Raw genomic sequence first — 23,123 nt, 5'->3', positions numbered from 1 at the left:
ATGAGTTTTCTTTTTGAGTCGTTGGATTCTTCATTATTAAAATGTACAAATGATGGAAACGATTATTGCACATTGAGTGATTGTTTTATTTGCATGTGAATGCAAAAGATGTTTATTAATTAATCATCATTTCAAAGTTATATGTTTGTTATTACGCCATTTTCTTTCAGTCATAGAGTTTTATGGATTTAAATCTCCCCTTTATGTCCCATTATATTGTGTAGATAAATCCACAGTTCACGTCCGTGTCCAGCAGATGGCGGTATAAAGCTTTTCACCGAAGAAGCCACAAGAGATTTCAAAGTGTAAAAACTCAGGTTAGATATGCTACTCAGCCGCTCCACTTTTAAAAATGTTTTCATATTTTTCATTTGACAATGGAGCAATTATATAAAGTACAATGACACATTTATACAAAAAACAAATAGAACATGGAAATTAAAAAAAAAAAGGATTTTAAAAAGAAATAGTTCTGATGGCTTTCAGTGTTTGAAAATACGATATTTAATATTATTTCTACATTGGCTTCCACCTTTCATGACTGTATTTTCTCTTTCTTACATGTTATAAGTGGGACATTTTAAAATTAAGTGTAAAAAAATCACATTAATAAACAATCTGGGAAGAAAACACTTTAGTCCAACAATTCATTGTTCCCCAGAATCTCCTCAAATTAAATATTTCATGCACTTACACTGTTATTACTATTTAGCTCTTTAACTACTACCAAGAACATTGTGTTGGTTTTATTTTGAAACGCTTGGCCGGAAGTTATTTTGTTCACATTCTTGAGTGCGCGTGGTCTCCTCCTCACACAAGAAGCCGGGGAGATCTGCAGCTAACAGGTGACTTTTCTCAGTTTCTCCCCTACGAACACACTAGCTAGTTAACGTTGGCGGATTTATTAAAGTACGTTTGTTACTGTAACACACGTTAAACGTACAAACGTACAACAATACGTCCGCGTAGTGAAAGATAGTTTTGTGTTTAAACGTCAGTCCGAGGTGGAAATAACGGCTTTCAACGCGACGGGTTTTTTCTTTTAAATATATTTTCTTTTTAAACTTCGACAGTGACGTCACACCGCGGAGTCTAATAGTTGTCGTTAAGCGTTAATTACCAGTTAAAGTGCTGGCGGGGGGGCGTTGTGAATCAAAATGGCTTCAGAAAGGACTTAAAGGACTTCTGTCCACTTTTTGAACAACTTCGTTAACGGTCGCTCCGCGTGACGTTCAGGTCCGCTGGCCGCTGTCGGACGTTCGGCCACCCGGAGGGGAGAGGAGCATTTAGTGGACTCCGGTGAGAGTTTAAAGTCCAATCTAGTTCATAGCGGTCGTTGAGGTTGAAAGTCCATCTGCGGCGATGATACAGCGATGATACAGCGATGACCCGCCGGGTTTCTCTTTCTTTCTTTTTTGTTGTTGCGTGGATTCTGGTTGGCTGGCTGGCTGCGCGTGCGTTTGGTCGCGTGCGTTAATGACATTGAGGAGACCGAACAGTAAACAGGTGGACGGAGACGGTGAAACATGACACGATCCACAACACGCTGCAGGTTTTGAGGTGAAAGGTGACTTGTCTCTGATTGGCTGACAGTCATGAACCCACCCTATTTTCATTGGTTCCTTGGTATGCCCCAAGTACCCCCCCCCCCCCCCCCCCTTCTGTCCTTATTGTGAGGCTGGATGAGCAGGTGGACTAGAATAAAGCGGATCAAGTGCTTCATCAAAACCTCCGCCAGGAAGTCATGCATGCATGTGCTATTACACATTTATAAACATATATATTTAGATTTTTTTTCATTTATTTTTTGCAAAGTTACATTACGTTATACGTGTAACTTCAGAAGCCAAAGCTTCTGAAAAGTGAAGCCAAATGCTGAAAGTGCCTTAAATGTGCAATCTCTCTGCTGGCCATCAGGGGGCGACTCCTCTGGTGCAAAAATAAATTAAATGGAAAATCTCAAGTATCTGAAAGAACTAATAAAAAAGGTCAAAGTTCATTGGCATTCCTATAGTGAGATACAGTGATCCCAAAGCACTCAATTAACATTAACAGAAGCCTAAAGTTTACTCAGAACATTGTTCAAGGTAAACTAATATTTAATTATTCAACAAGCAAGATACACAAGATAAAAGTGATTAATGCAAGATAACACACACACACACACACACCCCAGAGTATTACCAGTATTACTAACTGAAATATTAAAGTATAAACACGAGAACACTTCCGAGGGAAGTTTAGCTCGGAAATTGGGGACATTTTTGCACAATTTCAATATAAAATCCAGCTCTTCTTAGTAATTATTTGAGGGTGAAATACACATTAATTAAACAATACTAATTGGAGTTTGAACTCAGCTGTGTGTATAAATTGTCGTTCCTGCTGGTGATTATTATGGTGATGGCTTCAGGTGAAAGGTCAGGTGTTTGTTTTTGCCCACAACAAATGAGAAGAGGCTTCGTCTGCGAGCGTCGGTGCTTTGTTTCCTTTGGTTTTAAGGAAACGTAACGATGCGTTGTGTTGGAATTTCTCAGGTTACTGAATATTTTCAGTTTCACAATATAAAGACGCTACTTTAAGACTTGGGAAATGAGACGATATAGTAGTTTATCGTGGATCGGGATAAAAAACATTCACAATAAGTTGATGTTGGTGAATTTACGTTATCGGGATAATCGTTATATAAGTTATATAAGAAAATGTAAAGGCATTCCAGTATGTTTTAGTGCCATTTTTAGGAGTTTTAATCATATTTTGATCGTGAATCCTAATTATTTTGGCAGAATAATCGTGACATGAAGTTTTCATATCGTCCCATGTCTAGTTGTAAGACACTTTATTTTATTTTACATTTTGTGCATCAAACCAGTAATTAGCCTCATGGACTCTAAACACAGACCCCAATAAGAAAGAGACAGGAGGTCTTCTTCTCTTGTCTCTTGCTTTTATCTGTCTAATCATGTGAGCTGGACACTCCGGGGTCAGAGGTCACTGGGGGAAAGGTGAGGGCACCAAGCAACTGCATAAAGCCTAGCAGCTTCTCCAGGCCACCTCATTAGGGACGTCCATATTTGTATTCATGTCGAGTAGAAACTACAAATGAAACGGGGGTTGTGTACTGATGCACAATACGTTATACACTATAATATACTACAATATTTTATGTTATTGGTAATTAGACAAAGCCAACACTCAACAATGATTAGTTCCCCTGATCTTTACTATCATTGACCCTGTTTATAGACAGCTCATTGATTGTTTACATCAAGTCTTTGATTCAATCAGACCGCCGTCGTGCCACGACCAGCCAATCAGAGCCCTCCGTGGTCAAAGTCTGACCTTTGATTGGCAGATTAGCCCAGTTTATCACCCTGTAACAGACTCTGTGTGAGAGTGGCGTCCCAGTAGTACATCCGTGCGTCGACCTGGTGAGAGCCGCTGAGCGTGCCGGTTGCCGTGGCAGCAGTAACAACAGCGTTTTCTAGCGTCGGTGTAGTTGGATGTTCAGCTGAAAGCGAGTGTCTTACGGCGTTACGGCTCTCTGTTGCAGGTGAGGAGGGGGGCATTCTGGAGAAAGGAACAGCTTATAGGAGACGGGAACAGCGTGGTCATGATGTCATCTGTGTGCAGTTACTCCATCCTACGAAGCTTATTTATGGTGAATAGTTTTCCTGTGAAGTACCTCAGAGACTCAAGAAGAGTGGATTCAGAGACATTTCATACGATCAATACATTTCCTGCAAGTTATATTTGCAACGTATATTAGATGTGTTCAGTTTGTTTGTACTGTTGTTTCAAAAGTGAGTATTTTATTGGCAATTTATGACAAAAAACTCAATGCGAAACATTTAGTAGAGAAACACATTTTTATTGCATTTATTTTTGTGAAGTTTTGTGAACTTCATAATATTTAATTGATGTTCAGACAGTTGCGAGTTAGACGCCCGGGCACATCTCCACGACAAACAGCTTAAACAGTCCCTGGGTAGACCTCCTGTAGACCTCCTGTAGACTGGATCATGTAGACCTCCTGTAGACTGGATCCTGTAGACCTCCTGTAGACTGGATCCTGTAGACTTGATCCTTTAGACGGAGAGCTGGTCCAGCACCGGGTCTTGGTTCCCGAGGTTCACAGGGAGTGTGTGTGTGTGTGTGTGTGTGTGTGTGTGTGTGTGTGTGTGTGTGTGTGTGTGTGTGTGTGTGTGTGTGTGTGTGTGTGTGTCACAACACAGAGAACCTTATTTACCCCATGTTAAACACACACACACCATGGGAACCCGACACCTGCTAAACCGTCCTCAATACATCTATCCTAAGTATATGTTATAGGATATTAACTGTAGTGCAACGTGAGCCCCGTTGGCTGCACTTAGTACGGGACGATATGAACATTTCATATCATCATTATCATTATCCCGTCCAAAGTAATTGTGATTTTATCCCAAAATATGCTTACACTTCTTAAGAATGCACATAAACATACTGTAGTCACTTTGCAATTTATTAAGAAAGAATAGTTGTATTGCTTCACAGTAAAGACATCTCTTTTAGTGAGAAATTAAATAATCTTAAACAAGATGACGCTCTATTTTTCATCATAGTGAGCTAGACTTTTCCGTGATATTTCAGGTTATCCCAATCATGGAAAGTGTGCGATGAGGACACCCGAAGGTGCTTTGGGGTTTAAAAGTAACAGAAACCTCTTTAAATGTGAACAAATGAATGAGGTCGTCTCTTCCTCTCCTCCAGGTCTCCTCCTGGCCAGCTTCCCTCCAAACACACTCCGTCCTGTAACACACACTCTTCACCTCACGCTCGTTACCTCATCCGAGAGTGTGTGTGTCATCAAACACACCCAGCTCTCATCGGACACACTCACTCCGACCACACACACACACACACACACACGTCGGCAGCATCATGCTGAGCCAGGAGTTCCTGCAGAAGCTGAAGCTGCCCGTCCTGGATGACGTCAGCCAGTACATCCGGAGCGTCTCCACGCCGGCGCTGGTCAGCGTGGGCGCCGTGGCGGCCGCCACCACCTACTACCTGGCAACGCGGCCCAAGGCCCTCCCGCCAGCCTGCGACCTCCGCATGCAGTCGGTGGAGGTTCCGGTGAGTTTAAAGGAGGGCCTGTTATGTTTTTATGGTTTACTTTGGTGCTAGTTTGACACGCCGTCAATCAAAGGTACAAGAGTTTGGTGGGCGGTTGCCATGCCGATAGGACGCTGTTTTCTTCTTGGTGAAATGAAATGTCCTTTGTGTGGACTTTGAATATAATAATATATATAATATAATAATAATAATAACCTGTTTCTTTTATCAGGGTGGAGATTTTGCACGGCAGTCCGTTCTGCTGAACGGAGATGGTAACCTAACACACTTCTACGACGATGCCAGAACGATGTACGAGTTCTTCCTCAGAGGCGTCCGAGTCTCCAGTAAGTCACACATGTGTTCATGTATGATATATATGTTTATTTACTTCTACTCTGAGTCGTGCTGAGAGAGATTAAATAACTGAGCCGTGTTCCTTTGCCCTGTACTTCAGTGAACTTTAAACTGCAGCGTTTTGAGCCAGCAGCCTTCACTGGTTACATCACAACAACTCACCACCACTATAAACACTGTTTTCCTGCTGCCCAGCGTGTTTGGCTGAAAACAAGTGGTTTATATGTGAGCAGAATTTACAGGGCAGGGTTGGTGAAGAGTGTGCATTAATATATCTGTAAACATTCATTCCCTTCATCCTGAAGATAACGGCCGCTGTCTGGGCTCCAGGAAACCGAAGCAGCCGTATGAATGGATATCCTACAGAGAGGTGAGCGTCGCCTTGGAAACACATTATAGCTTCCTGCCGGACGTCTGTGGAACGAGAGGTCGCCAGCAACACAGAGGTGGTGTTGCTGAAGCCGGCAGCGTTGTTGGGAAAATATGACCCACTTGTGTTTATGATTGAATTTAGTTTCTAAAGTGTCTTTTTTAAATTGTATTTACTCTCGCAGTGGAAATGATAGAGGAGCATTTTTACCAGCTTGAACAGAAAGTCCAGTTAAAGCAACAAGGAAACTTGTTAAGTGTTGATTTTTGAAAACAGTCCCATAGTTTAGTCTTTGGCTTTCTGAAGTCTGAGGAAATGACCTTGGTGGAGTCATCAAGGTCATGTCGTAACCAATAACAGCCTTGCTGCTCCGAGTCACAGCTCACTTTACACATAATCCCCCAGCTTCATGAAAGAGCTGTTTAATGTTGACATTCCTTATTATTAAATTCTAACTTTACCTCAGTAAACATTGTAAACATGAGTTTATGGTCTCAATCTCTGGTTTCAAGTCTTCTTCAATCCAGCATGATGTTCATTTAGTACATTATGGTTCATTTAGAGTCCACCAGACCAGAAAGCAGGGGATGCTTTAGGGGGCGGGGCTTACCTGCTGATTGACAGGTCGCTACCAATGCTCGTTAGCTAGTTAGGTTAACATTTCCTTCACTGGTTGCAAAGAAGTACAAGATGGTGACGAACAAAATGCTGAACTCAAAGCTTCAAAATCCTAGTCCACAAACCAACGGGTGGCGTCACCATGACGACGTCCACTTCTTAAATACAGACTGGGGTCACCATGTTGAGAGCCGTTGAGAGGAAATGCTCCCGATCTTGTGTCTTTTAACGTGAACTTACTGTCAAACATCACTGTTTACACCTAGTTACTAATTATCAGCCCGGTATAATATTCCTTCACTCTCATAATACTTATATACATAACAATAGTTTCTGACGGTTAAACATTCACTCAGCTTGAACAATGAGCAACATGAAATATTAATGAATCATCCAGCTGAGGGAACACAAGGTGACTGATTACAGCTGCTGTAAAAACCTGTGTGTGTGTGTGTGTGTGTGTGTGTGTGTGTGTGTGTGTGTGTGTGTGTGTGTGTGTGTGTGTGTGTGTGTGTGTGTGTGTGTTGTAGGTAATGGAGCGAACAGAGAATCTGGGCTCAGCATTTCTTCTCAAAGGACACTCCAAGACCACAGACCCCCACATTGGCATCTTCTCTCAGAACAGACCCGAGGTACAGACTATTATTAGTAGTATAATAATAATGAATATTATTATTATTATTATAATAAACATGGTGATAACTGTACAGTCATGTATGTATGATGTCACCTGTGTTACCTCTATAATGTGTGTGTGTAGTGGACCATCAGTGAGCTGGCGTGTTACACGTATTCTCTGGTGTCGGTCCCGCTGTACGACACGCTGGGAACGGAAGCCATCGACTACATTATAGACAAAGGTAAAGCATCTCCATATCTGAGGGACTGAAAACAGCATTTTGTGACATTTCTTTATGAAAAATGACTTTTGATGATGAACAGATGATGAAAATAGTTGGTGATTATATTTCTGTGGATCTGTTAGTGGAATTAGTTTTCCTTTCATTTGTGGTCCTTCTGTAAAAAGCTGTCTCCAAACATCATGTTGGTTGTTTAGAGGACAAGAACATCTCATTTAATGTGATGAACAAGTGACATCATAAGTAGACTGAATACTGACCATTGGATTGATACAAATATGGAGTTTACCACAGCTGGAAGGGGCTGGAAAAGCATGGAAATGCACCTGGAAATGCTTGAAAAGTGCTTGAATGTGACGTTGGAGAAGGTGGAGGAAGACAGAAGACTTGACAACAGAAAGCTTCACTTCACGTCCGTGTGTTTGTACGTCGTTTCTGCAGCCTCCATCTCGACCATCGTGTGTGACGTGGAAGAGAAAGTCAACTTGCTGCTGGACTGCGTCAGGGACAAGAAACACGCTGTGAAGACCATCGTTCTGATGGAGACCCCCGGGGCCGAGCTGGTCTCCCGGGGCCAGCAGGCGGGAATCCACATCCTCAGCCTGCAGGAGATGGAGGTCAGCGGGCCGCTTCCTTTAATCCCTTCAATCCTTCCCTTGTTTCTTCAGTTAATTTTAGTTTCTCTTCTCTGTCTTCGGCTTACTTTACTCTCACCTTCCATGTTTTTGTTTATAATCTTCTATCGTGTTGTTGTCCTCTTTCTCCTTGACTGGGTCGCTTGCTTTTGTCTTCTCTTGCTTTCCTCTTTTGCCACCTAATAATTATTATATTAATAATAATAATAATAATACAAATGGTTTATAGAGGGCATGTCATGCTACTCAAAGTCACTTTACAGTAAAAATACAATCTTTGTGCTTGTCATTTAAATGTATTGATTTCTTGCTAGTTTTCTTGTTGTGGTGTCTTCATTCCAGTTGGATCTTTTCATAATTTTCTCTCGCTATATATTCCTCTACGTAGAACTCTGTGGACAGCGAGTGGTCCGGCTGATTAAATGATTTATTATAAATATATTATTATTTCCTGTCTGATTTGAGCAGATGTTAAACACCAAATTTCTAACAATTTAATATAATCAGTGCTGCTAGAATGATTGAGGAAGGATGTCATTACATAGTTTGGCCAGCAGAGTGCACTGCCTCTCGCTGTAGCCACACAGCTGTTCTTGTCATTCCCTCTGTCTTCATCCATGTGATGTTCTCGTTGCTCAGGCTCTCGGGAAGGCCCACCGTCAGGAACCTATGGTGAGTAGACGAGCCGGTGATATCGCCACGGTGATATCGCCACGGTGATATCTCCACGGTGATGATGATGTTGTGTGTTATGAGACGTCGTTTGACCGCTGACTCTTCTGCAGCCGCCGCAGCCCGAGGACATGGCTGTCATCTGCTTCACCAGTGGAACAACAGGTAACACACACACACACACACACACACACACACACACACATACACACACACACAGCGCTATCTCATATAAACATCTAAATAATGTGTGTGTGCTTTCAGGGAACCCAAAGGGAGCCATGTTGACTCACAGGAATATTGTGTCCAACTGCTCGGCGTTCATCCAACTGACAGAGGTAAGGCGATGATGTCACACTGGATCAACAGGTAGACCTTCATCTTCTGTGATAGGAGGAGGAGGTGGGTTCCTCTGCCTCTTCTCCTTCTCTACCTGTATCTCATATCTCAGCACACATGAAGAGGAAGAACTAATAACCAACGTGGTGAGTGTTTGTCTGAAGCGTGGAGGACGTTGATGACGTGTTCCCTCTTCTCTCCAGTCTTACGCTCAGACCACCTCCGATGATGTCATGCTGTCTTTTCTGCCTCTGGCCCACATGTTTGAGAGAGTGGTGGAGGTACAGACATCAACACTGACTGGTTTCCCTCCCTCCCTGTCTGTCTGCTCGTGCTCCTGTCTGTCTGCTTGTGTTCCTGTCTGTGTGCTCGTGTTCCTGTCTGTCTGCTCGTGTTCCTGTCTATCTGCTCGTGTTCCTGTCTGTCTGCTCTGCTGTTTGCCCACCGGGGTTTTAGGTTTCCTGTCCATTGTCTCCCAGTGATGTCCATATTTCCTTCCTGCCCTTGGCCCATATGTTTGAGAGAGTAGTTCAGGTACTGTATGTTCCCTTAGTTCCCATAGACCTTTGTTTGTGTTCCTTCACTGCAAAGACGTATTTTGTGGGCGGAGCCAAACTGGTGGCAGAAAGCGACAGTTCTGTAGCGGCGAGAATACGGATCATCTGGACACCTTGTCTGATTATTTGACTGGTTTTCCAGCAGAAGAGGTCTGGCTGACATTAATAAGATAACTTTTGTAACTACTACATGTACTACATACTACTACATAGTACTACTACGTACTACATGGACGGACTTCTTCTGTATCTGCTGGAAAACCCAGTATCTCTACAAAAACACCTCAAAGCATACAAACCTCTCAGTAGCTAAAATCCAACATTATTCCTGAACTCGTCTGCTGGTTTTCTGCCACCACAATGTTCTTGCCTGTTGTTGATCAGCCTCCTCAGTTAAAGTGTTGTGATATCGCCCTCAGGGCTTGATGATAGTTCAGGGAGCCAGCATCGGCTTCTTCCAGGGAGACATTCGGCTGCTGTCAGACGACCTGAACACGCTGAGGCCTACCGTGTTACCTGTAGTCCCCCGCCTGCTCAACAGGATGTATGATAAGGTGGGTGCTGAATGTCCAGGAAGACGATGACGCTGCTGCAAAGCTATTCATTTTGTGTGAACACAGTATAGTGATTATGATAAACCTGTGTGTGTAGATCTTTGGGCAGGCCAACACCTCTCTGAAGCGCTGGCTGCTGGGATTTGCCTGCAGGAGGAAGGAGGCCGAGATGAGGAAAGGCATCGTGAGGAGAGACAGTATCTGGGATCGACTCATCTTCTGGAAGGTTCAGGTACACGGAGACGGCGTCGCCGCCACATGTCCAGCTTTAACAGACCACATCGATTTAAAGAGTTCCATTAAACCAATCCATCCAACCTCAGACAGCCTTTACTGAAAGAGTTGAACAAATAAGGATTTTGAGTGATGTTTCCGACATGCCTGTTGGAGTACTAATGTAGTGTGCTGCCCTCTGCAGGCCAGCCTCGGAGGCCGCGTGCGTCTCATGCTAACAGGAGCGGCTCCCATCTCTCCGACGGTCCTCACCTTCCTCAGAGCTGCAGTCGGCTGTCAGGTAACCGTTGATTTAATCAGGATTAAGACCAGAGAACAGGAGGGAGAACACAGCTACACAACAAACAGGAGTTCTGTTCTGACAGGAGTTTCACTTTGGAGCCAATGTTGAATCTTGAATCGGCCTGCTGCCAAATCCCTAAATATTTGTATGACTCAGCAAAAGGCCTGAGGGGGAGTTTTAACGGCAGGGAAGTCAGTGTCCCTGGTGGAGGTGGAGAACACCACCTGTGTGTGTATAATAGTAGTAATGATGATAATGTGTTTCAGTTCTACGAAGGCTACGGACAGACGGAGTGCACCGCTGGGTGCACCATGACCGTGCCCGGGGAGTGGAACGCAGGTGATAAATGACTCGACTTAATGAATCTTTTACGTGGCCGTGAAGATAAACATGTTGACCGATTATTTACTGAAGTTGACCTCTTGCCTGCAGGTCACGTCGGAGCTCCGCTGCCCTGTAACTCACTGAAGCTGGTGGACGTGCCGGAGATGAACTACCTGGCAGCCAACGGGGAGGGAGAGGTGAGACACATGCTGGGATTCATGGCAGATAAACACACTCCCAATCAGCTTATCGGAGGGAACTTCTAGGATCAGGATTATTGTTAATAACACCACAAATTTAGATTATCCTTCCCAGAATAATTCTCCTGATAATCATCATAATATGCTGAATCTTAAAATGGCACTTAAACATACTGGAATTACTTCACATTTAGTTAAACAAATATTTATATTGTGTCGCACATCTTTTGTTAGTGAAAACAAATGGAATTATGTTTAATAAGTTTATTATAAATGTATTTTTTAGGCTCTGTCACTCATGATGATATTCACAATTATCTCAATAACGTAAAATTCACCAATTTACTTTAATTTGACTGAGATTTAAGCATATTTTTTATGATTATTGTGATAATATCGCGAATGGTAATTCATTTTGGCCATGATAATCTTGACGTGACTATTTTCCTATCATCCCAGGTCTCATATATACACACTTTATATCATGTTAATGATTTGACATCATTCATGCGTGTGTGTGTGTTTCCAGGTGTGTGTGAAGGGTCCCAACGTGTTCCGGGGTTACCTGAAGGACCCCGAGAAGACGGCGGAGGCCATCGATGCAGACGGATGGCTTCACACCGGAGACGTTGGGAAATGGCTTCCAGTACGTTAAGTTGGCAAACTTAACGTTAATTTGCATGAATCTCTCACAGCCTGCAGACGTTGGATGAAGTGTGTTTCTGTGTGTGTGTGTGTGTGTGTGTGTGTGTGTGTGTGTGTGTGTGTTGGACAGAACGGCACGCTGAAGATCGTGGACAGGAAGAAGCACATCTTTAAGCTGGCCCAGGGGGAGTACATCGCCCCGGAGAAGATCGAGAACGTCTACCTGAGGAGCGATGCAGTGGCACAGCTGTTTGTGCATGGAGACAGTCTGCAGGTAGGACCGTGTGAGTGTGTGTGTGTGTGTGTGTGTGTTCCCTTTGCTGTATTTAAACTTGTGTGTGTTGTGTTTCTCTCCAGGCTTGTCTGGTCGCAGTGGTGATTCCTGACCCCGACTTCCTGTCTGGCTGGACCAAGAGCACCCTGGGACTGGAGGGCAGCTACCAGGAACTATGTGGCAGAGCGGTAATACTTTACTGGGTTTGATTGAAGGAGACACTCAGACGAGGGCGCAACGTCCGGTTCTGAAGAGTGAAGCCAATGCTGAACTGCTTTAAACTTCTCTCTGCTGCTGGCCATCAGTGACTGTAATGTACTAAATGAACTTCATGCTGGATTGAAGAAGACTTGAAACTAGAGATTGAGACCATAAACTCATGTTTACAATGTTTACTGAGATAATACATCAAGAGAGAAGTAGGACCATTTTCTCATAGACTTCTATACAACCAGAGAGGAGTCGCCCCCTGGTGGCCAGCAGAGAGAAGTAGGACCATTTTCTCATAGACTTCTATACAACCAGAGAGGAGTCGCCCCCTGGTGGCCAGCAGAGAGAAGTAGGACCATTTTCTCATAGACTTCTATACAACCAGAGAGGAGTCGCCCCCTGGTGGCCAGCAGAGAGAAGTAGGACCATTTTCTCATAGACTTCTATACAACCAGAGAGGAGTCGCCCCCTGGTGGCCAGCAGAGAGAAGTAGGACCATTTTCTCATAGACTTCCATTCAACCAGAGAGGAGTCGCCCCCTGGTGGCCAGCAGAGAGGATGACAGTTAAGGCACTTTAGCGATGGCTTCACTTTTTCAGAATTAAAGGTTGCCTCCTGGGGAAAACTAAGGCACTTATATGAATGAAAATACAGAGCTTCGACTGAGTGATTTGGGGCCAAACAGCCATTTCACATGGACTTGTAAAAAGCAGCCTGTGTTCCTTCTGTGAAGTGAAGAGACGGTTGTTATTCTGAGCTCACTCTCTCTCTCTTATGTCGGCTCAGGAGGTGAAGGAAGCCATCCTAAAGGACCTGGTGCGACTGGGAAAGGAAGGAGGCCTCAAGTCCTTTGAGCAGGTACTACACTCAGAGTGGAAGTGTACTTTCCTGTGTGGCCGCTCTGGCAGCTCTCTAGACTCTGTAGTGTTTTTACACACTTTTCATCCTCCTATTTAACACACCGTGTGTGTGTGTGTGTGTGTGTGTGTGTGTGTGTGTGTGTGTGTGTGTGTGTGTCCTCCAGGTGAAGTCCATCTACATCCACACAGAGCAGTTCTCCATCGAGAACGGCCTGCTCACTCCAACGCTGAAGGCCAAGAGGAACGAGATGCGTCAGTACTTCAGATCCCAGATAGACGAGCTGTACGCTGCCATCGACGGGTAGAAGGAGAGACGAGCAAGAAAGGTTTATTTTATAAGAGAGGGAAATGTATCGTCTTTATGAGCAGGAACAACTGGAACAGGATGTAGCTTTTACATGTAGAAGAAAATCAATGAACTGCTGGATCGATGGTGTATCGATGAAATCGTTTTTGTTGCCATGTACAGTACAACTTCTGTGTGTGTTGATTGGAATCAGCTATTTTGTGATATCTCCATGAAGAGTGTTTTTAAAAGGGAAATAGAAAAAAGTGCAGCTCTGAAGCGTTAGACTTCTCAGGAACCACATGCAGTAGCTTCAAGGACGGGGGGGGGGGGGGGGACTCGGACCACTGAGCCGGTCCACCGAGGGTCCAGTCTGGATTAGGAGCCGCATCGATCACTTCGTAAAAACCCAAACGGTTTCAAACATTTCACTGTTTTTGATTAGATTTTATTTTTGTCGGATGATTTTATTTCACTGTTGAGTTTGTAGAAAGTTCTGCATGGGATAAAGGGATGTTTGTGTTTGGTCCTTGGTGAATAAGCTCAGGTCTCGTTAAGACCCTGGGAACCAGCAGCGTGAGCCATATTCAAGATCATTTAAACAAAGCCAGCTGGAAACAGGGAATTCAGGTACTGAACAACATTCAGGGCAATTTAATTTATTCATGATGATAACATGAAGGGAAGAGATCTGTTGAAGAAATTAGTTGAATTAAATTATTATAATATGCTGGAAAAAGGGGGTGAATTGATAGATTTCAAAATAACATTGTTCATAAACTGAATGAGATCCTTTCTGAATGTTTAGTTTTGATTTTTACAGATGACTGATTGTGTTTCCGTCATCTCAGATTTCTTTTGTAAAGATTTTCATTAAAATCATCAAGAGATCTGTGTGAAATCCGAATATGTTTTTATTTAGTTTGGATGGTTTATAAGCACTGGACTCAGAATCTGAATTTTATCTTTATTAGCGCTGAAACGCGAAATAACGTTGTATTTTAGTAATTTTCGGACCGCATTAATTGACCGCTTTTCTTGTTCTTGTACTTCTTGAACCCTTTCGCTCTCCGTAGGACTGCATTTTTAGCATTTCCACCCGGGGTAGTTTGTCTGGTACCTATTTCAGTGTCAATGTTATTTTAGCTAATCTATATCAGACCAAGTCGCCATAAGATACACACCAAATATTGTATTTTTAACCACATGAACTCTTAATTTTGAGACGTTACCATGTATTTAATAAGTTAAACTACGAGCTGCCACCCCTGTTTACCTGGAATGGTTCAGTCCGGAACTTGAAACATTTCGCGGGAAGAAAAGACCGGAAACAAGTCGTACAAACAACACAGTAGTTGCTTCCCCGAGTTACCGTGGATCCAAATGAGGTGAGAAATATAAATTATGAGTTATAATCCAAACATATATGTGATATTTACCGCGGTCTGGTTGGTAAAGGGACACGTCCATTTTAAAACGAACTATAAAACGTCACCCTGCTCGCTAACGGTTCGTTTTTAACGTTACAAATGACTAGTTCGTAGTTACTAGTTCATAAAGACACGTATTTAAGTTGAGGAACGACCAGCCTGCTCGGTAACGTTAACGTTACTTCGAGAATAGCGGTCTAACTAACAGGAAACACCTCGTTACGTGATACGTAAGCGTAGGTTAGGTTCACAGAGTCAGTTACCATGGTAACGAAAACGCAGCGTAGATGATGATGATGATGATGTGGAAAGGACTGGAGGAAGAAATCAAACAGTAAAACATATCAGTCAGTTTTAAAAAGATGTGTAAAACTGTTTTCCATGAGGAATTTAAAGCAATCTTAATATTATTATTATTATTATTATTATTATTAATAATAATAATAATAATAATAATGATAAACACAATGATGTAAGTAAAGTAGAACTATAGTGCTTTTATTCTTAGGGTTGAGTTGGTTTATGTAATTAACGTCTTGGAGATTTTGTTGTATTATGGAACAGGAGGAAGGAACAGAAAAGCATCTTCCTGGTCCTTTCCCAAACATGTATCTACAAATGTATGTTGTTTATTTGTTTTCTGTTATTATGAGCTAAATGAAGTCCTTTAAAATCTATTGTATTGATTTATATATTGTCTAAATGAAGCGTATTCTATGATGATGATGATGATGATGAAGGGCCTCTTGTCTTCTGGTCTCCACAGTGCCAAAAAGGGCAGAAGAGCCAAAGTGCCGACGGGGCCACGACATGGGAATAAAGTGAGTTGGTCGACGCCCACTGACGCATTTGCACGACTGTTTGTGTTGATTGATTGATTTTTTAAGCTTGGTAAATAGTGTTATAAAGCTACTGTGGTTGATTATAAATGGAGTTGTTGTTGTTTTTTTCTTCTTCTCTCAAATCCAGAAAGCTGCATCTAACGATTCTCCCAACCTGTCGGCCATCGAGAGAGCGAGCTTCCTGGAGGGACTGCAGCAGAATCATGGCAAGTCCTCTACACCAGGGATCTTCCACAGGGGGTCCGGGACCTCTAGGGGGTCAGCAGAGTTCCTGCAGGAAGGGTCCACGAAATTCTCTCACTGACCGGACAAACTCTTGTGTTGCCTAGGCAACCCTCTGCACAGCACCGCCCTGGAGGAAGATTTAGACGTGCCACAGGAGGGTCGGATGAACGGTGGAACGGCGAAGACCACCGTGAAACGGCGTGCAGCTGCCGTGAAGAGGAAGAGCGATGGAGGGACGAGCCAGAGGACAGCAGCGAGGTGAGTCCACAGAGAGGCTGATCACAGTCACACACACAGTCAACGCTGAAGTATCGGACAGCATCAATGGATTATCATTATTATATATATATATATATATATATATATATATATATATATATATATATATTTATTTATTTATTAATATTATTATTATTCTTGGCCCAGTACTTCTGTTATAAATCTGTGATGAATTACATCCGGGATCTGTTGATGAGGCAGCTGGATGAAATCTGTGATGTGACACAAAAAAGTACGAGCAACCTGATTCCAGCTCTGTAATCAGGGTTGGTACGGGTGCTGGAAATCCTTGAAAACACTTGAATTTTAGTGTGGTGTTTCCAAGGTTTGAAAAGTGCTTGGATTTAGACTAAAGGTCTTGAAATGTGTGTTGTATGTGATGACATCTATGATAGAACAGAGAAAAGAAGATCTCCATATTTGAGGGACTGAAAACAGCATTTTCTGACATTTCTTTATGAAAAATGTCTTTTGATGATGAACAGATGATGAAAATAGTTGGTGATTATATTTCTGTGGATCTGTTAGTGGAATTAGTTTTCCTTTCATTTGTGGTCCTTCTGTAAAAAGCTGTCTCCAAACATCATGTTGGTTGTTTAGAGGACAATAACATCTCATTTAATGTGATGAACAAGTGACATAATAAGTAGACTGAATACTGACCATTGGATTGATACAAAGATGGAGTTTACCACAGCTGGAAGGGGCTGGAAAAGCATGGAGATGCACCTGGAAATGCTTGGAAAGTGCTTGAATTTGACTTTGGAGAAGGTGGAGGAGCCCTGTGTAATGTTTATTATTCTGCTTCCCCATGGAATAACTTATAATAATTAACCTCCGTCTCTGCGTCCCAACGAGGCCGGCGACCAATCAGCAGAAGACAAAAGGCGAGAAGAAGCGAGGGAGTGACTCGGGGAGTGGAAGGAGTGAGCGGGCGTCACAGGTGAGGAGGTGAACGATGATTATCTGCATGATAACACAAAAGATTGAAGTTTAAGACATTCTTGTTTTTATTTCAGGAGAAATCTGCCAGAAAGAAAGTCCCGCTCTCGTCCTCTGAGGAGGAGGAGGATGCAAGTTGGGTACGTAGCTGCGACGCTAGCATCCACGGGACCCACATTGTGACCTTTAACCTCTCCTTTCTTTACCCCCATTCATCCAGTGCCCCGCTCCAAAGCAGGCCACGGTGCAGAGTTTGGGCAGAGCCAGAAAGTCTTCGTCTGAAAAATCTAGAAAGTCTTCATCGGGTGAGCGATGAAAAGAGCACAATCTGTACATTCAGTATGAAGCTGTTAGCGTAGCTTAGCATAAAGACCGTTGTCCCGTCTTTATGCTAAGCTACGTTTAGCTGACAGATATTTGAGTTGGTGCAAACAGAGGTTTGGGGAATCTCGTGACGTTTTCTCTGCAAAATAAAACTTCTGTTCATGAAAGTTGTCTTCTTCCGCGTGAAGGCGGCGCGTCTGCTGAGCCGGAGAGGAAGAGGAGGAGGAAGAAACGCGTGGGCCGGGGGAGAACGCAGTTGGAGGTGGTGCTGGACGCCTTCCTCGCCTTCTGCGACCAGGACAGGTAAAACTCCCGCTCACGCCGGTCTGTGGAGGTCGCTGTGGTGGAAGATGGTTAAGTGTGTGTGTGTGTGTGTGTGTGTGTGTGTGTTTGTGTGTGTGTGGTTACCTGTGTGTGTGTGTGTGTGTGTGTCTGTGTGTTTGTGTGTGTGTGTGTGTGTGTTTCCCAGAGAGTCTGTGGAGTCTAAATCGGTCCAACAATCCATTGATTCCTTCTCCTCCAATGTGGAAGAGCATCTGTTGGAAAAGGTCAGACTTCTACTTCAGAAAAGTAAACAAATGACTGTTTGAACGCTGAAATTAATTACAGAATAACTATCAAAGCACCGTTTCTTTAATGTGAGCACACGATGACATCAGAGCAGAAGGCCGTGATGCTGATTATATGTTCTCCGGTGATTTCCTCTTCCAGATCTCGTCAGCCGAGGAGTTCAAGGTCCTAAAGAGAGAAAATACAAAGGTAACTATGGCAACCAGGTTGAGCCATGCTCCAGACTTGTGTGTATCTAGCGCCACCAGCAGGTGAAGTTGAGGGTTTCTTTGCTGTTTGTTCCAGGTCGGTTCTTCCATCCGCTCAAAGACTCAGAGGCTGTTTGATGCCAAACACGAGCTGATGAGGTGAGGAGGCCTGAACCGCCGTTACAACACGCCGACAAACATCATGGTTACTGTGTGTGTGTGTGTGTGTGTGTGTGTGTGTGTGTGTGTGTGTGTGTGTCTCTGTGTGTGTGTGTGTGTGTGTGTGTGTGTGTCTCTGTGTGTGTGTGTGTGTGTGTGTGTGTGTCTGTGTGTGTGTGTGTGTGTGTCTGTGTCTGTGTCTGTGTCTGTGTGTGTGTGTGTGTGTGTGTGTGTGTGTGTGTGTGTGTGTGTGTGTGTCAGGGCAGAGAGGGAGGTGTGGCTGAAGCTGAAGGAGAAAGCTGAGCTGAAGGTCCGACTGGCTGATCTGAGACGAGGTGGAACATTCCTGTCTGACCTCCGAGATCTGCAGAGAAGATACCTGGAGGACCGACGGGGCCGGCCCTCGGAGAAGGAGACGGTACACACACACACACACACACACACACACACACACACACACACACACAGTACGTTAAGTTGGCAAACTTAACGTTAATTTGCATGAATCTCTCACAGCCTGCAGACGTTGGATGAAGTGTGTTTCTGTGTGTGTGTGTGTGTGTGTGTGTGTGTGTGTGTGTGTGTTGGACAGAACGGCACGCTGAAGATCGTGGACAGGAAGAAGCACATCTTTAAGCTGGCCCAGGGGGAGTACATCGCCCCGGAGAAGATCGAGAACGTCTACCTGAGGAGCGATGCAGTGGCACAGCTGTTTGTGCATGGAGACAGTCTGCAGGTAGGACTGTGTGAGTGTGTGTGTGTGTGTGTGTGTGTTCCCTTTGCTGTATTTAAACTTGTGTGTGTTGTGTTTCTCTCCAGGCTTGTCTGGTCGCAGTGGTGATTCCTGACCCCGACTTCCTGTCTGGCTGGACCAAGAGCACCCTGGGACTGGAGGGCAGCTACCAGGAACTATGTGGCAGAGCGGTAATACTTTACTGGGTTTGATTGAAGGAGACACTCAGACGAGGGCGCAACGTCCGGTTCTGAAGAGTGAAGCCAATGCTGAACTGCTTTAAACTTCTCTCTGCTGCTGGCCATCAGTGACTGTAATGTACTAAATGAACTTCATGCTGGATTGAAGAAGACTTGAAACTAGAGATTGAGACCATAAACTCATGTTTACAATGTTTACTGAGATAATACATCAAGAGAGAAGTAGGACCATTTTCTCATAGACTTCTATACAACCAGAGAGGAGTCGCCCCCTGGTGGCCAGCAGAGAGAAGTAGGACCATTTTCTCATAGACTTCTATACAACCAGAGAGGAGTCGCCCCCTGGTGGCCAGCAGAGAGAAGTAGGACCATTTTCTCATAGACTTCTATACAACCAGAGAGGAGTCGCCCCCTGGTGGCCAGCAGAGAGAAGTAGGACCATTTTCTCATAGACTTCTATACAACCAGAGAGGAGTCGCCCCCTGGTGGCCAGCAGAGAGAAGTAGGACCATTTTCTCATAGACTTCCATTCAACCAGAGAGGAGTCGCCCCCTGGTGGCCAGCAGAGAGGATGACAGTTAAGGCACTTTAGCGATGGCTTCACTTTTTCAGAATTAAAGGTTGCCTCCTGGGGAAAACTAAGGCACTTATATGAATGAAAATACAGAGCTTCGACTGAGTGATTTGGGGCCAAACAGCCATTTCACATGGACTTGTAAAAAGCAGCCTGTGTTCCTTCTGTGAAGTGAAGAGACGGTTGTTATTCTGAGCTCACTCTCTCTCTCTTATGTCGGCTCAGGAGGTGAAGGAAGCCATCCTAAAGGACCTGGTGCGACTGGGAAAGGAAGGAGGCCTCAAGTCCTTTGAGCAGGTACTACACTCAGAGTGGAAGTGTACTTTCCTGTGTGGCCGCTCTGGCAGCTCTCTAGACTCTGTAGTGTTTTTACACACTTTTCATCCTCCTGTTTAACACACCGTGTGTGTGTGTGTGTGTCCTCCAGGTGAAGTCCATCTACATCCACACAGAGCAGTTCTCCATCGAGAACGGCCTGCTCACTCCAACGCTGAAGGCCAAGAGGAACGAGATGCGTCAGTACTTCAGATCCCAGATAGACGAGCTGTACGCTGCCATCGACGGGTAGAAGGAGAGACGAGCAAGAAAGGTTTATTTTATAAGAGAGGGAAATGTATCGTCTTTATGAGCAGGAACAACTGGAACAGGATGTAGCTTTTACATGTAGAAGAAAATCAATGAACTGCTGGATCGATGGTGTATCGATGAAATCGTTTTTGTTGCCATGTACAGTACAACTTCTGTGTGTGTTGATTGGAATCAGCTATTTTGTGATATCTCCATGAAGAGTGTTTTTAAAAGGGAAATAGAAAAAAGTGCAGCTCTGAAGCGTTAGACATCTCAGGAACCACATGCAGTAGCTTCAAGGACGGGGGGGGGGGGGGGACTCGGACCACTGAGCCGGTCCACCGAGGGTCCAGTCTGGATTAGGAGCCGCATCGATCACTTCGTAAAAACCCAAACGGTTTCAAACATTTCACTGTTTTTGATTAGATTTTATTTTTTTCGGATGATTTTATTTCACTGTTGAGTTTGTAGAAAGTTCTGCATGGGATAAAGGGATGTTTGTGTTTGGTCCTTGGTGAATAAGCTCAGGTCTCGTTAGGACCCTGGGAACCAGCAGCGTGAGCCATATTCAAGATCATTTAAACAAAGCCAGCTGGAAACAGGGAATTCAGGTACTGAACAACATTCAGGGCAATTTAATTTATTCATGATGATAACATGAAGGGAAGAGATCTGTTGAAGAAATTAGTTGAATTAAATTATTATAATATGCTGGAAAAAGGGGGTGAATTGATAGATTTCAAAATAACATTGTTCGTAAACTGAATGAGATCCTTTCTGAATGTTTAGTTTTGATTTTTACAGATGACTGATTGTGTTTCCGTCATCTCAGATTTGTTTTGTAAAGATTTTCATTAAAATCATCAAGAGATCTGTGTGAAATCCGAATATGTTTTTATTTAGTTTGGATGGTTTATAAGCACTGGACTCAAAATCTGAATTTTATCTTTATTAGCGCTGAAACGCGAACTAACGTTGTGTTTTAGATATTTTCTGAACGCATTAATTGACCGCTTTTCTTGTTCTTGTACTTCTTGAACCCTTTCGCTCTCCGTAGGACTGCATTTTAAGCATTTCCGCCCGGGGTAGTTTGTCTGGTACCTATTTCAGTGTAAATGTTATTTTAGCTAATCTATATTCAGACCAAGTCGCCGTTAGATACAAACCAAATATTGTATTTTTAACCACATGAACTCTTAATTTTGAGACGTTACCATGTATTTAATAAGTTAAACTACGAGCTGCCACCCCTGTTTACCTGGAATGGTTCAGTCCGGAACTTGAAACATTTCGCGGGAAGAAAAGACCGGAAACAAGTCGTACAAACAACACAGTAGTTGCTTCCCCGAGTTACCGTGGATCCAAATGAGGTGAGAAATATAAATTATGACTTATAATCCAAACATATATGTGACATTTACCGCGGTCTGGTTGGTAAACGTCCATTTTAAAACGAACTATAAAACGTCACCCTGCTCGCTAACGGTTCGTTTTTAACGTTACAAATGACTAGTTCGTAGTTACTAGTTCATAAAGACACGTATTTAAGTTGAGGAACGACCAGCCTGCTCGGTAACGTTAACGTTACTTCGAGAATAGCGGTCTAACTAACAGGAAACACCTCGTTACGTGATACGTAAGCGTAGGTTAGGTTCACAGAGTCAGTTACCATGGTAACGAAAACTCAGCGTAGATGATGATGATGATGATGTGGAATGGACTGGAGGAAGAAATCAAACAGTAAAACATATCAGTCAGTTTTAAAAAGATGTGTAAAACTATTTTCCATGAGGAATTTAAAGCAATCTTAATATTATTATTATTATTAATAATAATAATAATGATAAACACAATGATGTAAGTAAAGTAGAACTATAGTGCTTTTATTCTTAGGGTTGAGTTGGTTTATGTAATTAACGTCTTGGAGATTTTGTTGTATTATGGAATAGGAGGAAGGAACAGAAAAGCATCTTCCTGGTCCTTTTCCAAACATGTATCTACAAATGTATGTTGTTTATTTGTTTTCTGTTATTATGAGCTAAATGAAGTTCTTTAAAATCTATTGTATTGATTTATATATTGTCTAAATGAAGCGTATTCTATGATGATGATGATGATGATGAAGGGCCTCTTGTCTTCTGGTCTCCACAGTGCCAAAAAGGGCAGAAGAGCCAAAGTGCCGACGGGGCCACGACATGGGAATAAAGTGAGTTGGTCGACGCCCACTGACGCATTTGCACGACTGTTTGTGTTGATTTATTTCTTTTTTAAGCTTGGTAAATAGTGTTATAAAACTAGTGTGGTTGATTATAAATGGAGTTGTTGTTGTTTTTTTCTTCTTCTCTCAAATCCAGAAAGCTGCATCTAACGATTCTCCCAACCTGTCGGCCATCGAGAGAGCGAGCTTCCTGGAGGGACTGCAGCAGAATCATGGCAAGTCCTCTACACCAGAGATCTTCCACAGGGGGTCCGGGACCTCTAGGGGGTCAGCAGAGTTCCTGCAGGAAAGGTCCACGAAATTCTCACACTGACCGGACAAACTCTTGTGTTGCCTAGGCAACCCTCTGCACAGCACCGCCCTGGAGGAAGATTTAGACGTGCCACAGGAGGGTCGGATGAACGGTGGAACGGCGAAGACCACCGTGAAACGGCGTGCAGCTGCCGTGAAGAGGAAGAGCGATGGAGGGACGAGCCAGAGGACTGCAGCGAGGTGAG

At 43.5% G+C, this 23,123-nt stretch overlaps 3 protein-coding genes across 5 annotated transcripts in view; all 3 read left to right on the top strand.

Moving 5' to 3' along the window:
* Window positions 1-786: 786 nt before the first annotated feature.
* LOC311014058 (long-chain-fatty-acid--CoA ligase 1-like) lies at window positions 787-14,228 on the top strand. Of its 3 annotated transcripts, none has more exons than XM_084010422.1 (21): window positions 787-845; window positions 4,753-5,118; window positions 5,330-5,444; window positions 5,760-5,824; window positions 6,973-7,074; window positions 7,203-7,302; window positions 7,744-7,919; window positions 8,577-8,609; window positions 8,723-8,774; window positions 8,874-8,947; window positions 9,405-9,482; window positions 9,925-10,059; window positions 10,157-10,291; window positions 10,478-10,573; window positions 10,843-10,915; window positions 11,009-11,097; window positions 11,630-11,746; window positions 11,876-12,019; window positions 12,103-12,207; window positions 13,016-13,087; window positions 13,254-14,228. In XM_084010422.1, the coding sequence occupies exons 2-21, from the start codon at window positions 4,924-4,926 to the stop codon at window positions 13,392-13,394; spliced, it is 2,097 nt and encodes a 698-aa protein (XP_083866548.1). In that variant the 5' UTR covers window positions 787-845; window positions 4,753-4,923; the 3' UTR covers window positions 13,395-14,228. The 3 variants fall into 3 exon arrangements, with proteins under 3 accessions (XP_083866548.1, XP_083866549.1, XP_083866550.1); XM_084010423.1 differs by lacking the exon at window positions 787-845 and adding an exon at window positions 3,454-3,553; XM_084010424.1 differs by lacking the exon at window positions 787-845 and adding an exon at window positions 3,645-3,661.
* A 491-nt stretch (window positions 14,229-14,719) lies between these two features.
* LOC311014063 (uncharacterized protein) lies at window positions 14,720-21,290 on the top strand. The gene is made up of 16 exons (XM_084010430.1): window positions 14,720-14,763; window positions 15,572-15,626; window positions 15,775-15,853; window positions 15,977-16,130; window positions 17,010-17,094; window positions 17,171-17,233; window positions 17,314-17,398; window positions 17,606-17,720; window positions 17,887-17,965; window positions 18,129-18,176; window positions 18,273-18,334; window positions 18,596-18,752; window positions 18,927-19,070; window positions 19,154-19,258; window positions 20,067-20,138; window positions 20,269-21,290. The coding sequence occupies exons 1-16, from the start codon at window positions 14,759-14,761 to the stop codon at window positions 20,407-20,409; spliced, it is 1,449 nt and encodes a 482-aa protein (XP_083866556.1). The 5' UTR covers window positions 14,720-14,758; the 3' UTR covers window positions 20,410-21,290.
* A 447-nt stretch (window positions 21,291-21,737) lies between these two features.
* cenpu (centromere protein U) overlaps window positions 21,738-23,123 on the top strand; it is a 6,175-nt gene continuing 4,789 nt past the window's right edge. The window contains exons 1-4 of the mRNA XM_084010436.1: window positions 21,738-21,778; window positions 22,560-22,614; window positions 22,763-22,841; window positions 22,965-23,118. Coding sequence (XP_083866562.1) covers window positions 21,774-21,778; window positions 22,560-22,614; window positions 22,763-22,841; window positions 22,965-23,118 — 293 coding nt within the window. The 5' untranslated portion in view covers window positions 21,738-21,773. The remainder of the gene's footprint in view (window positions 21,779-22,559; window positions 22,615-22,762; window positions 22,842-22,964; window positions 23,119-23,123) is intronic.

This window comes from Eutrigla gurnardus (assembly GCF_963514095.1).
Source record: "Eutrigla gurnardus genome assembly, chromosome: 5".
Taxonomy (NCBI): Eukaryota; Metazoa; Chordata; class Actinopteri; order Perciformes; family Triglidae; genus Eutrigla; species Eutrigla gurnardus.
Note: the sequence above shows the minus strand (reverse complement) of the source record. Positions and strands in the feature narration are given on the sequence as shown.

Excerpts from the sequence above, each read along its gene's own strand:
- LOC311014063 (XM_084010430.1), top strand. Across the intron at positions 15,854-15,976 it reads GGGACTGCAGCAGAATCATG|GCAACCCTCTGCACAGCACC; the intron begins GCAAGTCCTCTA and ends TGTGTTGCCTAG. Across the intron at positions 20,139-20,268 it reads GCCTCAAGTCCTTTGAGCAG|GTGAAGTCCATCTACATCCA; the intron begins GTACTACACTCA and ends TGTGTCCTCCAG.
- LOC311014058 (XM_084010422.1), top strand. The coding sequence starts at position 4,924 with ATGCTGAGCCAGGAGTTCCTGCAGAAGCTGAAGCTGCCCGTCCTGGAT. Across the intron at positions 11,747-11,875 it reads ACGTTGGGAAATGGCTTCCA|AACGGCACGCTGAAGATCGT; the intron begins GTACGTTAAGTT and ends TGTGTTGGACAG. Across the intron at positions 12,020-12,102 it reads TGCATGGAGACAGTCTGCAG|GCTTGTCTGGTCGCAGTGGT; the intron begins GTAGGACCGTGT and ends GTTTCTCTCCAG.